Raw genomic sequence first — 17,036 nt, 5'->3', positions numbered from 1 at the left:
CAAAGCATCAGCTGATGCTCTGCCTGGGGACTACACAACTTCTGCCGACGTCACTGTCCATATATGGACAATGACATCGGCAGAGCAGTACTGAAGTCCAAGATCATCAGCTGATTCTCTGCCTGGCGACTCCACAACTTCTGCCCACGTCATTGTAACTGTCCATATATGGACAATGACGCCGGCAGAGTAGTACTGGAGTCCCCGAGCAAAGCATCAGCTGATGCTCTGCCTGGGGACTCCACAACTTCTGCCCACATCACTGTCCATATATGGACAATGACGTCGGCAGAGCAGTACTGGAGTCCCGGAGCAGAGCATCAGCTGATGCTCTGCCTGGCGACTCCACAACTTTTGCCTACGTCGTTGTAACGGTCCATATATGGACAATAACGTCACAACACTACTGGAGTCACAGAGCAGAGCATCAGCTGATGCTTTTCTCAGGGACTCCAGGACTTCTACCCACGTCACTGTCACTGTCCAAATATGGACAGTGACGTCGGCAACAGTACTGGAGTCCCGCAGCAGAGTCTCAGCTGATGCTCTGCTCGGGGACTCCAGTACTGCTGCCGATGTCATTGTCCATATATGGACAGTGACAATGATGTGGGCAGAAGTTGTGGAGTCCCCAGGCAGAGCATCAGCTGATGCTCTGCTCCGGGACTCCAGTATTGCTCTTCCGACATCATTGTCCATATATGGACAGTGACGTGGGCAGAAGTTGTGGAGTCGCCAGGCAGAGCATCAGCTGATGCACCGGGACTGCAGTACTGCTCTGCCGACGTCATTGTCCATATATGGACAGTGACGTCAGCAGAAGTTGTAGAGTCTCCAGGCAGAGCATCAGCTGATGCTTTGCTCGGGGACTCCAGCGATAGGAAACCCCTGAATTGACCAAACATGGACGTCGGGAGTAGTGCTGGGACGAGCAAAGCGCTAGCTGATGCTCTTTTTAGGACTCAAGCAATAGGCAATGTGATAGCCTCTTGTGGTCATGTTCACGAACATCACATGAAGCAAGAGCTCAGTCACGTGGGGGCGTGTCGGAGTGTCATCATTATTAGAAATCCTCCAGCACTTCCTGAATAATTCATGAGGTTTGAACTGCACCATTTAGCACAGAATTTTTAATTACAGTATATTAGTAAGTTACTAAGTTTTACATAAATATATTATTGCAATGCAATTTTTGGTCCCCGGATAACCCCTTTAATGTGTTAAAAGTCAAGATAAATACGGCTACATCTGCAGATAGTGGCCCCCAAAGATCCCCCTGTAGATAATAGCCCCTGTAGATAGTGCCCCGCATATAGCCCCCCTATAGATAGTACCCCACATGTAGCCTCCCCTGAAAATAGTGTCCCACATTATAGCCCCCTGTAGATAATGGCACTCCCACATTTAAGAGAAAATAAACAAACTTTACATACTCACTTGATCCTGTTCTCGCGCCGTCCTCTGGCAATGCAGGCCTGCTCTCTTCTGAGTCATCGCGCCGTTTGCGTCATTGAAAGGCGCTGAATGGCCTAGCACAGAACATGAACGGCCATTCAGCGCTTACGCATGTAATTGTATCTGCGTCCTTAAGACTGGTTTTAGTGGCGCCACCGCCACCTCAGAGAGGCAGCGGGCCGCCGCCTGAGGCGAGGAGCTCATGGACTGTGCGGCCCTGCGTCAGGTCAATAGGGAGATTCTAAAAGCTTTCTAATATACTCTGTGTTTCAATTCCTAACAAGCTTTAATAATATTAGCTTGCTGTCAGTGAATGAGAACACTGTTTACATCCAGAGGATGCAAACTAAAAACCTAGTCCGGCTCTCAGCTGACACATGGATACATTTATATCCAGTCTAGAAATTGCTCTGTGAGAATTATCTTTAGTTTATAGTCAGTTTAGGAGTAGTATAATGTACAACTTGTGAGGACACCACTCTTTCTTCCCCCTAGTAGGGGGTCAGTGTTCGGTGTATGGGGGCCGTTGTCTTCTTCATGATTTGCTCCTGTATTTCTAGGGTGCCTTTTAACCTGAGCAGAAGGTGGAAAAGGATGTCCCTGCGTGGACATCAATATGGCTAGGGTGCAGCCACTGTTAGGGAATGTCCACAGTTGGCGGATATTCTGTGGATTTTCCGCCGGATCTGCGGGTGGCAAATCTGCAGCCTATTACAAGGATAGGAATAAACTAGGTGGAAATGCTGTATAAAACGACACAGCGTATCCGCCCTGGTAGCCGCAGGGAATTCCGTCCGAAAAACCGCACCAAATTGTTGTGCAGTTTTTTGGGCAGCATGTCCACTGCGGAAATCCTGCATCAATAAAGAAAAAAAAAAAAGTTTATACTTACCCAGCCGTAGTTATGGTGCCGCATCCCTCTCTTCTGAATGTAGCCTGGCCTCCTGGGATGACTCTGTAGTCCATGTGACCGCTGCAGCAGTCATATGGGATGAAACGTCATCCCAGGAGGTCGGCCTGCGCTCAGAAGAGAGGACCGCGCTATTAGGACTACGGCCGGGTGTAAGTATAATTTTTTTTTTTTATTAAGTTGAAATAAAAAATTCCCCTTCTTTTGTTTTTTATATTTTCCATTTGCAATTTTTGCGCCGGAATCGCAGCGTTTCGGCCCCAAAAGTTGCAACACATAGCTCTTTGTTGCGGGTTTTACCTCCTCATTGAATTCAATAGGCAAAACCTGCAACAGAAGAGCAGCGATTGCGCAGCATTGACATACTGCGGCTTAAAAAACCGTACCGCAGTTCAATTTATGAACAGTAGTTTGTCAGATATTTTTTCCGCTGTGTGTGGATGAGGTTTGTTCAAATCTCACCCACTCGGCTGCTACTGTATTATGCTGAGGATTTCCCGCCATGAAATCTGTTACGGAAAATTCACAGTGTTTCCGCCCAATGTGTTCCTACCCCAATAGCGGCAAAGTTATTAAGGTTTTAACAAAATTGACCTGCAGTTGGGATTTTAATGAGAGGGATAAAATCCATGACAAATTCCGCAGCGAAATGCGCAGTTTACACATGCCAATTTTGTGACGGAATTTGCAGACGGATTTTAAGCTGATTGTTTTCGGTTCGTGTGAATGTACCCCACTGAATCTTGAATACACCGCAAAATCCGCATGTTATAGGTGGATTTTTCTGCAGAATTTGCCGTACATTTCACACCTATTTAAGGAGTAAAATCTTCACCGCAGATCAATTTCATTGCCAAATTCTGATGGGCCTGTACTTTGGCACAAGAAACGTTTTATGGCACCTAAAGACCAGAGGGGGGGAGAGAGAGGTATTTCTAGGAGTGGAAGCATCATCAAAGAAGAGTTCACAGTCTGAAAACCAACATTAAAGGAGTATAAATGGCTGATATATGCGGGTCCCAACTCTAGAGCCCCCATCCGTCTCCAGAACGGGGGTCACCTGACCCACATCCCACCAAGTTTGGCGGCTGCTGCATCCATGGGGAGTATGAACGGAGAGGGGGCTGTGCACTTGTGCGCGTCTCTCCATTAATTTGTATAAGGGTTACAGAAATAGCCAAGCAAGCCGCGTATGTGACTCCACCTCCATTCTGGCTACTTCTGGATGCGGCCGCCATCTCCATGCTGCTACTGTATTCCACTGCAGATATTTTTGTCCGCAAATCCCATGGATATCCCGTAAATATTGTTGGGAATATATAGGTTGGGATTACCCCTTTAACATCCAAACTAAGGACTCGCCACTGTGTAAAAGTCTTCTTTATTCAAATTCCATACAAGGATAATATAGCAATCCGGAGAACTCGTGCCATTCTTTGGTGTAAAATTTTGGCATCTTTCTATGCCAGCCCAAAAATTTTTATATTGCCCATTTCGGCAAATTTGACTCAATTTGCATGTACACCACGACACTATAAATGTATGCATACCTTGGGTCGCCGTCGCCCCCACTCCAATAGATGCTGATAAGCCTCCTATGAAATTGACTCTAGCAATATGGGTTTCTGCCTGACAAGAATATAATGTACGGCGCCGTGGAATATGTTGGTGCTACGTAATAAGACCCCAATTTTGCTTTTATCACCAGAATGTGCAGCTGTCTCTTCTCACCGAGCGAGGGATGGGGGAGGCCGTGCAGGAGTTTGTGGACAAAGAAGAAAAAGATGCCATAGAAGAACTGGTGAAATTCCAACTAGAAAAGACTCAACGTTTCTTAAAGGAACGGAAAATCGATGCTGAAGAGGAGAAGATTGATGAAGAGGTGAGAGCAATGTCGATAGTCCGTGTAGAAATGGTTGTCCGCAAGGGTTTTCCTTACCAGTGACTTGTGTCAGAATGAGAGTATCAATCATATATGAGAATATAAAGGGTGGTAGATATCCTAATGCATTGCTCTCCAATCTGTTGTGGAACTACAACTCCCAGCATTCCCTCACAGCCTGTGCTTAGGGAGATGTCACTTGAACATTAAAGGCAATAAGCACACTATGTAGCAAGGATTATGTGGTGAATATTATTAAATGGAAGGAGGGCTACGCAAGTGTCCTCCTGTATAGGCAACGCCCAAATGGCAAGGGATGGACCCTGTATGGTGCCCTGGTGCAGACCAATGGGGTTACCTACTATTTTTCAGAAGTTCTGGTAGCATTTAATTCTCACTTTATACTAACTCCAATCTGTAAAAGCGCTACTATGTATTCTGGCCATAATCGGTACTGCAGTATAGTACATGCACCAGAGATAGGGGGAAAGCATTGCTGACAGTATCCACATTGATACTGTCATGATAAGACCTTTTGGTCAGGCTCTGTTCACACTAGCGTCATGGCTTCCATTTTTTTACCTAGCTATGACATTGTTTGAACAGAAACAAGTCGAATTGGGTTTGTTGGGTTTCCAGCATTTTAGATAGCAAGAATAGCTCTGAAACCCCTGTCGGAAAGTGTGAACAGAGCCTAATATGGAGAATTGGAGAAACCGGTTATTATTTCTATACATAGAGGGGGAGATTTATTAAGATTTCAAAAGGCAGTCTTAGGTCCTGTTCACACGGAAGCTTTTGCAGGCAGAAAAAAAAATCTGCCTCCGAATTCCTTCCAGGGCAGGCAGAAGCTGCAGCAAGAAAGGACATGCTGCTTTTTTTTCTACAAGCGGCTAAAAGCCACCCGGGAAAAACACCTCTGCCTCCAATTGACGTTTGTTGGTGCTGATTCTGTGTCAAAATCGGCGCCAAAAAAGTGTAAACCGACCCTTAATCTAAAGTGCGTTAAAGTATAATGCGCCAAATTTATTAAGAAGTGCTCATATTTGTGCTTCTTTGGCTGTCCTAAAGTCGGAAATTGCAATCTACACCTGCTATAGTAAATCTGTCGGACCGATGGTGCCCCTCAAAACTTTTCAAAAGTGCCGAGAGGAGTGAAGAGTCACATTTTTTTAGCTAAATATGACGTGCGCAAAAATGTGCACTTTTTTTAACGCCAGTAAACTAAAGTAAATCTTTTAATAAATGTCCTTGTCTTTTTTTTTCCTGCCTCGAAAGGTTCGGAAATTTCGGCAAACCAGAAGGGAGAATATAAATGAGGAAGATGAGGAGGTTCGAGAGGTGAGTGCCTTTATCCTTTATTATCAGAATTGAGATGATTAAATCCTACGTTCACCTGCCATATTGGAGCTCCGCTGAGCTGACGACGACCGTTTTCTGTCTCCAGGCAATGAACCGGGCAAGAGCTCACAGGTCTCAGGCTGAGGACATTGACATGAGTGATGGCGACGACACGAGGAGGAGAACGTCTGGACCCACCATTTTTGATTCTGACGAAGACAGTGCCCCTGCCCCAACACGAGGAAGAGCAAGGGGCCGGGCCAGAGGAGGAAGGGGACAGAGCGCAACCGCTAGAGGGACTTCAAGACGAGGAAGAGGTGTGAGACATATATTGAATATTTTTTTTAGAACCTTATTCACGTCTCCGGACTCTCGTTGCTTTACTATCTACCAGTGGTTCTCATGGTCCAGCATATACCCCACCTTCCATTAATGGGGCCACAACTGCCCCGCGCTGCGTTATCAGTCCTTAATGGCACTATTATTTGTCAACAATTCATAGATTTATTACAATTTCTGTTGCCTGCATCTCATTTGTAGACTATAAACTGCCTAGATTTGCTGTTGTTTGCTGACAGACTCTTAAAGGGCAATTACCATAATTAATATTTTGAAGATAGCGGAGTAGCAACTCCATAGAGTGGTGGTCGAGCATGCGCAGTACCGCTCCATTCCTATAGGGCTCCCAGGAGCAGCAAGGTAAGCCCGTTCTCGTGATCGATGGGGCTCCCAGCAGTCGGACTCCCACCGATCAGATATTTATTACCTATCCTATGGATAGATGATAAATAATGATTATGGGAAATCCCCTTTAAGGCCCCGGCTGGGAATTTGAACATTTTCTGGGTAGCCGCCTTGTATTCTTGGTTTGCTTTATAGCTTATGTATGCCATTTTGTTAATAGTGCATCCGAAGAAAATTGCTCCTTAATACCTGGCCGTCGCAGCCATTTTTCGGTTTTTCTTTTCGGTTCTCCCCCCCCCCCCGACATCCCCCCCCAATCTACTATTTTTTTTATATAAAAAATGTCTATAGGCTTCAGACTTAGTTGGGGAAGGAAGCGGGTTTCTTTTTTCATAGTTTATTCGTTTTTATTATAATTATTAATATATAATCACACGTTGTTTTGTTTGTTTTAACAAGTTGTTCCCTAAAAAGTCAGAGATTACTCTTGGTGGATATTTATATTGTTTAAGATTGATATATAGTTTTGTGCAAACACTTTCTTTATTTACGTCCCTGCTCACTCTGGGCTAAAGAGTCCAATGGGCGGTCCCAACCATTGATTGACAGCCTTCCCTGTATGATTGTGGAGACTGAAATAGCTGCCAATCACGGAATAGGACCGCCCACTGGACACTTAAAGACCATAGTTAGCAGGGATTTTGAAATCAATAAATTGCAAGTTAATCAGTAACGGATTAATCGGAGGATATTTCTAGGGTATTCTCTGGTCTGGTGAAATTGCACATTACATTACATTTCTATACTGGCAATAAGTGCCAGATTATCAGACTTTCTGGATTATTAGATGTCGGGTTAGAAGAATTTCACTGCATCAGGATTATTTATATGGGAAGGAAAAGATAATGTGGGGCTGTTTTACATTCTGCATGGATTATTGCTTTCTGCCGCTTCTTCCTAATGACATTTGCTGCCAATTTTTCCTTTATAAATTCTGCAGATGTCATTTTCCTCTCGTGCCGTATGTGTTCTGCATTACCAACATGTCAGATACATCATCCCCACCTGTGCCTGATCTATATGTGATATACGCACGCTCTATCCTTCATATAATCCTGCACACAGGTCATACAATCTCTGCATCTGCTCTTCACACGCTGGCATTTTATATACGATCTGTTCCCCCACAGCAGGAAACGGTTTATATTCTCCCATAATATCCACATTTAACAGATTCTTTTAAGGAGGTTGCCGTATTTAACTACATCTAGCAATAGTTCACACTAGGAAATAGGATTCTTCCCCCTGACATTTTATCCCTCTGATTTATTTCTCTCAAGGTTAGAGATCCTCCCGACATACAACCTAATGAAAATTCTATGCATCTCAATCCCAGCAGCTTTTTTTTTTTTTTTTTCCAGAAACAGCGCCACTCTAGTTCATAGGCTGTGTCTGGTATTGCAGCTTTATTCAATTGAATGGTGCTCAGCTATGATACAAGGCACATCCTTGCAATGGACATCAGGCAGTTGTCAACTGGACAGTTTATTTGCCCAACAACAATCTTCCATATTAATTGCCTGTTTGGCTCAACATGCTATTTCTATGAGAGGAAGATAAGTGGCTGCCATGCACTGCTTGTCTCAGGGAAATCAAAGGATCAGATGGGTTGGAGTCTTTAGGATCCATGTGTTAATAGGTTCCTTGTAAAGATGCCTCTAATTTTTATGTACGAGGCTGTCAAAACCATAATACAATCAGCTGGAAGATGTATACTATGATATATACTATGACATACTTTTAACCAGGATTTAGATAAAACGGAAAGTCTGATAATCCGGCACTGGTTTCTAGCACCAAACTGTACAGTACAGAATATATCAAGAATAGAAGCAGGAGACCGAGAGAAAACAAATAGCTTGGACTAAGTAATCTGCCCTTACTAATGAGTTATAATATTCTGTGACCGTACAATAATCCCGAAAATGAGATAACTCGGCACCTATCAATTCCCATTGATAGAGGATTGATGGAATTGTAAGATAGATAGATAGATAGATAGATAGATAGATAGATAGATAGATAGATAGATAGATAGATAGATAGATAGATAGATAGATAGATAGATAGATAGATAGATAGATAGATATGAGATAGATATGAGATAGATATGAGATAGATATGAGATAGATATGAGATAGATATGAGATAGATAGATAGATAGATAGATATGAGATAGATAGATAGATAGATAGATAGATAGATAGATAGATAGATAGATAGATATGAGATAGATAGATAGATAGATAGATAGATAGATAGATAGATAGATAGATAGATAGATATTAGATAGATAGATATTAGATAGATAGATAGATAGATAGATAGATAGATAGATAGATAGATAGATAGATAGATAGATAGATATGAGATAGATAGATAGATAGATAGATAGATAGATAGATAGATAGATAGATAGATAGATACATAGATAGATAGATAGATAGATAGATATGAGATAGATAGATAGATAGATAGATAGATAGATAGATAGATAGATAGATAGATAGATAGATAGATATTAGATAGATAGATAGATAGATAGATAGATAGATAGATAGATAGATAGATATGAGATAGATATGAGATAGATAGATAGATATGAGATAGATAGATATGAGATAGATAGATATGAGATAGATAGATATGAGATAGATATGAGATAGATATGAGATAGATATGAGATAGATATGAGATAGATATGAGATAGATAGATATGAGATAGATAGATAGATAGATAGATAGATAGATAGATAGATAGATAGATAGATAGATAGATAGATAGATATGAGATAGATAGATTTTATTTTCTCATGGTTCTTTTTTACAGGAAGTACAAGCAGTGATGTGCCCTCTAGTGGTCGAGGATCTAAAGCGCTTTCCAAGACCCCGTCCATCATTGACGGTAAGTTAAAATCCTTTTGAAGCCTCTTTGTACGGCTGCTAATAAATAAATGTAAGCAACGAGCAGGACGGGGCTGTGTATAATATCTCTGTACCGCATGAAGACGCTGCTCTGTGTTGACTGTGAGACTCCTTGAGTTAATAAAATCTTAGTTCAGCCATTTCTTAGCTATATCTGTCTCTGGGAAAGCTGGGTGACAACCAATATGGCCGCTCTCTTGCTTCCTCACGGGTTCTTACCTAGATTAACAAGTTTGACAGAAGACTCAAGGACTTTTATTTTCTGGTGATTTTGCTCTTTCATTCATCCGCTTCCTCCTCGGGTCTCGCTGTTCCACCTTTTTTGTTTTTACGACCGCATGAAACGACTGAACAAATAGAAGTGGATGATTGGGGTTTATTATAATCCGTGGCTCTATTACGTTATGTAAGAGACCAGCGCAGACTGTCATTAGCTGCTTTATGTGTAGCGTTATTACGGTGGATTTACAGAATTTCGTGTTCTTTTGGTCCGACCTCTTATTCACCATAGAGACGTATTCAGCTGCTGGAAAAAATGGAACTTGTGATGATCTCATATGGAAAAAGCTCAATGTCTCCGGCTGTTGCAGATCCACAGCTCGCAGTCCTCATGCACACGACCGCATTGGTTTTGCGGTCCGCAATACCACGGGTCCGATGCGGTCCCTCGGACGGCAAAAAACCCTTGTTGTGCATTTGTTTGTCGTCCGGACTCACGGATCCACAACAATTCACCAGTATTGGTGAATCCGCAATTCCGGACCGTAAAATTACTTGTCCTGATTTTTTGTGGTCGATGCGTCTAAATCGTGTTTGTGTACAAGGGGCCATAGAAAAGCATGGGTCCGCAATTTATCGGCAAATATGCGTGTAAATTGCGGCCGCAAAAGTACGGTCATATGCATGAGGCCTAAAGGTGATATCAAAAGGGTTATCTCACTGAAGACATTGACGGCCTATCACTAGGAGCTTCTTTCAATGGTGGTCCAACAGGCTACCAATTTCATGAACAAAATACTAGGACTACAGTGACTACTGACACACATGAAACTCGGAGACATGGCAATGTAACGACAAAACAATACAGATTTATATGCCATGCCCTCATCATAGTTATTTCTGTAGCTCGTGTAGGATATATAATATACACTTTATTTTTGGACTCTTTAGGACATGGTGCTGGGGTCCGTATCGGGGGCCGCTCTACTCTCATTGGTCATACTATCACTAGTTGATGGCTCATTGGTTGTTATTGATCTTTGCACACAGGGAGATTTATGAAAAGAGAAAAAAAACGCCTTGGTTGCCCATAGCAACCAATCACAGCACAGCTTTCATTTCTTATAGTGCTCTTTAAAAATTAAAGCCGTGCTGTGATTGGTTGCTATGGGCAACCAAGACAATTTTTGTCTTAGACTGTGTTCATGGTGTATACGCATCATGTTATTGAAGAAGGCTTCACTAATTAGGGTGTCGTACAGTGATTATAGATTACTGGTCCGTATTCTGCGAGTCAATATGATTACAGCAATACCAAATTGACATCATTATTTTAATGTTTTACTACTTTTACAAAATAAATACATTTTGTTAAAAAAAAATAATAATTTGTCGCCATGTTCTGAGAGCCATATATATTTTTTTATTTTCCCATCGATTGAGCGGTGTAAGGGCTTGGTTTTTGTGAGGCGAGCTGTAGTTTTATTGGTACCATTTCGGAGAGCATACGATTTTTTTTTTCACTTTTTATTTTTTTATAGGAGACGAAATGAAAAACAGCATTTCTGGCATTTTTATTTTTTTATGGCGTTCACAGTGCGGGTTAAATAATGATAAAGTTCAGACTTTGGCAGGAGCGGCAATACAAATTCTGCTTTTTTTTACATAGCATTTGGGGAAAAATGGAAAAAGTTTTTTGTTACTTTTAATACTTTTTTGTATTTAAAAAAAAAAACCTTATTTAACTGTATTTAACTTTTTCTTTATTAGTCCCCCTAAGCGTCTGGATCGCTTGCACAATATACTGCCATATTGGCAGTATATTCTGTATTTTACCGCCTCAGGGCTTAATAGGGGCACCGAGATTGCAGACCTGAGGATCTTCCGTATTCCTCGGGCTGCTATGACAATCATAGGCATCCTGTGATCGCGTTGTGGGGGCGATGGGATGTCGGAGGGGTCCGATCCCCTCTTTCTAACAGCTTAGCTGCCGCAGTCGCTATTAAGTGGTTAAGCATCCGGGATCTGAGTTATTTACAATCCCGCCAGTTAGAGCAGAGTCTCAGCCCGTAAACCCACGCCATACAACTCCCCTCCCCCAATGAGGTATATATACCATTGTTGGTCATAAAAGGGTTAAAAGCCTTTCCTGAAATATAAGCCCCTGAGTCGTCCGCATGTGTGAAATCTTGGAACATTGGAATTTTGCACATTTGGATGACTAAGTAACCAACATGGCAGAGCTGAGTGGGAGCCTCTCTTGGTTAGCGTCTCTGCTGTGGCTAATGGAGGGGAGTCTGGAGTGAGGGACCCCCTTTTTCACATCCATATAATAGCATTTGTGCACGAGGGTTGCCTAGTTGAGACAACCCCTTTTAATTTCATTTAATTGGATCATTATGATTCGTAAATTTGGTTTATTCATAAAATAATAGAAATCAGATCAAAAATGAATAAAACATTAACCTTTTTAATATAAACCCTATTTCTTTTGTCCTCCATTTTCCAGTTCTCAGAATGCAACCAGCAGTGTAAACAATGGAGGTTTTCAGTCTGTTGCCATGGTTACAGTCAGGTCTGTACGCCACCACAATGGATTTGAAACAAAGCAAATGTATCACGGGGCCCGTTGATAGTGAGACCTGCAGAGGATGGCGTGAACCCACATTGTCACCAAGGGATTAAACATAGGGCTAAATCGGGGAGCGGAGTCTAAGGGAACCCCAGGTATTCACCCTTTAACCCCTATACAAAAATCTACACTTTGCTGCTGGGGTACCCCAGATCGCTACCCCCGGAGTAGTCTTCCTTGGCGACGGCTGACATAAACCGGCATGGTAGAGAAGTAGCAGACAGAATGTAAAATCAGGTATAGCATAAGTCAGTGCAAGCGGCAGACAGGCACTTACGGTATCTAGAGAAAATGGTCAGGGCAGGCGGCAGAGGTTTGTCACGGGAAACAAGGGGGAGAAGTCAGGGCAGGCGGCAGAGGCTCATCAAGGATCACAAGCAAGTGGTCAGGGCAGGCGACAGGCAAAGATAGTCAACAGTTCAGGCAGAAATCGATCACCGGAAATCTAAACAAAGTATCACGTTGGGAATCACTGGCAAGCTGGGAATTCCTCAGACAATGTGTCCAGGAAATCGAGGTCTCTCTATAGCCAGGGAAAGCTGGGTGGATTATTTGGCGCATGCTAGGCCTTAAGTCAGGAAGAGTCGGCGCGCTTCACGTGGAGTCAAAGAAGCCAGGCTAGGACGTGATCGTTGGCGACATGGGAGGCCACCAGCAAAAGAGATCGGAGGAGAGGAGCGGCATCGCATCTCTCGGTTGTAGACTTTGACAATGATACGCCGAATTCCTTGAGCGTGTGAAGGGGGGAAGAAATCTATGATCATCTTTTTTAGTTGTCTTCCGTGGTCTTCCAGGATTTATGGCGCTGTGAAGCTCACAAGTGCATTCCTACTATTTAAACTTTGCTTATTTGGCTGCTCTAAAGTTTCAGCTATCTTTCTTGTTGATTTAGTTTTTTTAGCCGTATATCGAGAGACCTAGGTACTAATAATCTCCATGCACCATATATCCTAGGGGGAGTAAATCTGGGAGTCACTTGTTACGAAAGGATCTGGGCGTACTTGTAGATCATAGACTAAATATTATTGCTAATGTCAATCAGCTGCTTCTACAGCTAACAGGAAACTGTTGTGTATTAAAAGAGGCATGGACTCGCGGGACAGGGATGTAATATTACCACTTTACAAAGCATTAGTGAGGCCTCATCTAGAATATGCAGTCCAGTTCTGGATAGTGGTTCGTAGAAAGGATGCCCTGGATTTGGAATAAAAGCAAAGAAGAGCAACCAAAAACTGAGCGGGAATGAAGAATGAATTTTGGTTATGAGGAAAGATAAAAAGAAGTAAATATATTTAGTCCTGAGAAGAGACGATTAAGGGGGGACATGATTAACATGTACAAAAACGATAGGGAAAGCCTGTTCGGTGTAATATCCCCTCAAAAGACAAGGGGGCGCTCTCTCCGTCTGGAGAAAAAAAAGTTCAATCTCCAGAGGCGACAAGCCTTCTTTACTGTGAGTCTGTGGAATAGCCACCGCAGGAGCCGTCACAGCAGGGACAGGAGATGGCTTTTTTTCAACTGTACTTACTATGTAACTTAGGCCTCATGCACACTTCAGTTGCCCGTCGTAGGGCCGCTAATGACGGATCCGTAAAACACTGACCGCACATGGATGGCTTCCGTGTACAGTCAATCGTTTTAACGGACCAAATTAATAAAATGGCCAAGACAGTTCAGTTAAAAACGGGCAGGAGTAGGACCTGTTCTATTTTTGTCAGAACGGCCACATGGTTCAGTTAAAACAACGGAAGTGTGCATGGCCCCATAGAAATGAATGTGTCGGTGTGCTATCCGTTAAAAAAAACGGATAGCACCTTGAAGAAAAAAACTGAAGTGGGCATGAGACCTTAGTATCATCATAGTACACACCCCAGATGCTGCAGAAAATCATAATACACACCGTAGATGCTGCAGAACATCATAATCCACACCTCAGATGCTGCAGAACATTATAATACACACCTCAGATACTGCAGAACATCATAATACACACCTCAGATACTGCAGAACATCATAATACACACCTCAGATGCAGCGGAACATCATAATCCACACCTCAGATGTAGCAGAACATCATAATACACACCTCAGATGCTGCAGAACATCATAATCCACACCTCAGATGCTGCAGAACACCATAATACACACCTCAGATGCTGCAGAACATCATAATACACACCTCAGATGCTGCAGAACATCATAATACACACCTCAGATGCTGCAGAACATCATAATACACACCTCAGATGCTGCAGAACATCATAATCCACACCTCAGATGCTTCAGAACATCATAATACACACCTCAAATACTGCAGAACATCATAATACACCTCAGATGCTGCAGAACATCATAAACCACACCTCAGATGCTTCAGAACATCATAATACACACCCAGATACTGCAGAACATCATAATACACCTCAGATGCTGCAGAACATCATAATACACACCTCAGATGCTGCAGAACATCATAATACACACCTCAGATGCTGCAGAACATCATAATACACAACTCAGATGCTGCAGAACATCATAATACACACCTCAGATGCTGCAGAACATCATAATACACACCTCAGATGCTGCAGAACATCATAATACACACCTCAGATGCTGCAGCACATCATAATACATACCTCAGATGCTGCAGAACATCATAATACACCTCAGATGCTGCAGAACATCATAATACACACCTCAGATACAGCAGAACATCATAATACACACCTCAGATGCTGCAGAACATTATAATACAAACCGCAGATGCCTCAGAACATCATAATACACAGCTCAGATGCTGCAGAACATCATAATACACACCTCAGATGCTGCAGAACATCATAATACACACCTCAGATGCTGCAGAACATCATAATACACACCTCAGATGCTGCAGAACATCATAATACACACCTCAGATGCAGCGGAACATCATAATACACACCTCAGATGCAGCGGAACATCATAATACACACCTCAGATGCTGCAGAACATCATAATACACACCTCAGATGCAGCAGAACATCATAATACACACCTCAGATGCTGCAGAACATCATAATACACACCTCAGATGCTGCAGAACATCATAATACACACCTCAGATGCTGCAGAACATCATAATACACACCTCAGATGCAGCAGAACATCATAATACACACCTCAGATGCTGCAGAACATCATAATACACACCTCAGATGCTGCAGAACATCATAATACACACCTCAGATGCAGCGGAACATCATAATACACACCTCAGATGCAGCGGAACATCATAATACACACCTCAGATGCTGCAGAACATCATAATACACACCTCAGATGCTGCAGAACATCATAATACACACCTCAGATGCTGCAGAACATCATAATACACACCTCAGATGCTGCAGAACATCATAATACACACCTCAGATGCTGCAGAACATCATAATACACACCTCAGATACTGCAGAACATCATAATACACACCTCAGATGCTGCAGAACATCATAATACTCACCTCAGATGCAGCAGAACATCATAATACACACCTCAGATGCTGCAGAACATTATAATACAAACCGCAGATGCCTCAGAACATCATAATACACACCTCAGATGCAGCAGAACATCATAATACTCACCTCAGATGCTGCAGAACATTATAATACACACCTCAGATGCTGCAGAACATCATAATACACACCTCAGATGCTGCAGAACATCATAATACACACCTCAGATGCTGCAGAACATCATAATACACACCTCAGATGCTGCAGAACATCATAATACACCTCAGATGTAGCAGAACATCATAATCCACACCTCAGATGCTGCGGAACATCATAATACACACCTCAGATGCTGCAGAACATTATAATACACACCTCAGCTGCTGCAGAACATCATAATACACACCTCAGATGCTGCGGAACATCATAATACACACCTCAGCTGCTGCAGAACATCATAATATTCATCTCAGATGCTGCAGAACATTATTATACAAACCTCAGCTGCTGCAGAACATAATACACATCTCAGTTTAGGGCTGTGCGGTTAATCGAAAAATAACCAAAACCGAAATTCAGCGCAGATAACCGCCGTCCTCTTGCGCGTTTCGTGGGTTTTTTTTCAGTTCGGTTCTTAAGTACAGCCCATCCGCTGCCATCAGTAACTGTATGCTATCCCATTATAATCACTGATATCTGATTAACATATCAGCGATTCTTATTGGATAGCATACAGTTACTGATGTTTGGGATAGCCAATGGCAGAGCAGGCTTAATGTGACGCCATCGACGCTGCTCCTCCAGAACGCAGAAGGTCTGGCTGCCTGGAGTGCAGGGAATATATACATTTTAGTTGAGTCAGTCACAGCAGCTGTAGGCTGGCTACTGAGGCACATGCAGACCCACCAAATCACCCGATGGGCCCTGCCTGGGCCACCCCCAACATGAGCAGCGCACGGCACATGCGGCACAATTGGTTTTAGCAATTATTTTCTCCCGCTTTAAACTGAGTCAGCATCTTCAGGACGCAGATACAGTTGAATACGATGGTAGAGCAGGGACATCCCCAGCGCCTCTTAGATCCTAGAATAGTAGGAGGCCGGCACTGATTCTGTTCTCTGCTTCTAACCACTCGATCTTTACTTTTGTTCTAATGGGTTTTTTTTCTTGCTGAAACCAACATAGTATTATTTTTTTATGCAATTATTTATTTCTATGCAAAGGAAAAGTTATAAGAATAATAATAATAATAATAAAAAAAAACCTCAAGTCATCTAGTCTTTCAGCAGTGACAGTGTTGCCACACCGCTTTCCTAGTATCCTGAATGGCAAATGTGGCTGGTTGTATTATGGGAACGTAGGATATCACTACGGAACTAGTCAACTTTGCTTTTATGGGAACGCTACAATAGGTGGAGCTGTAATAGT

At 42.6% G+C, this 17,036-nt stretch overlaps 1 protein-coding gene across 3 annotated transcripts in view; it reads left to right on the top strand.

The window, feature by feature from the left end:
* MRE11 (MRE11 double strand break repair nuclease) overlaps window positions 1-17,036 on the top strand; it is a 297,684-nt gene that overhangs the window by 149,288 nt on the left and 131,360 nt on the right. For all 3 annotated transcript variants that reach the window (XR_012881284.1, XM_075851486.1, XM_075851485.1), the window contains 4 exons: window positions 4,074-4,247; window positions 5,526-5,588; window positions 5,695-5,905; window positions 9,163-9,237. Coding sequence is in view for 2 of the 3 variants with exons in the window: in XM_075851486.1 (XP_075707601.1) it covers window positions 4,074-4,247; window positions 5,526-5,588; window positions 5,695-5,905; window positions 9,163-9,237 (523 nt within the window). In the remaining variant the exon portion in view is untranslated. The remainder of the gene's footprint in view (window positions 1-4,073; window positions 4,248-5,525; window positions 5,589-5,694; window positions 5,906-9,162; window positions 9,238-17,036) is intronic.

The sequence above is a fragment of the Rhinoderma darwinii genome, chromosome 2 (assembly GCF_050947455.1).
Source record: "Rhinoderma darwinii isolate aRhiDar2 chromosome 2, aRhiDar2.hap1, whole genome shotgun sequence".
NCBI classification, from domain to species: Eukaryota; Metazoa; Chordata; class Amphibia; order Anura; family Rhinodermatidae; genus Rhinoderma; species Rhinoderma darwinii.
Note: the sequence above shows the minus strand (reverse complement) of the source record. Positions and strands in the feature narration are given on the sequence as shown.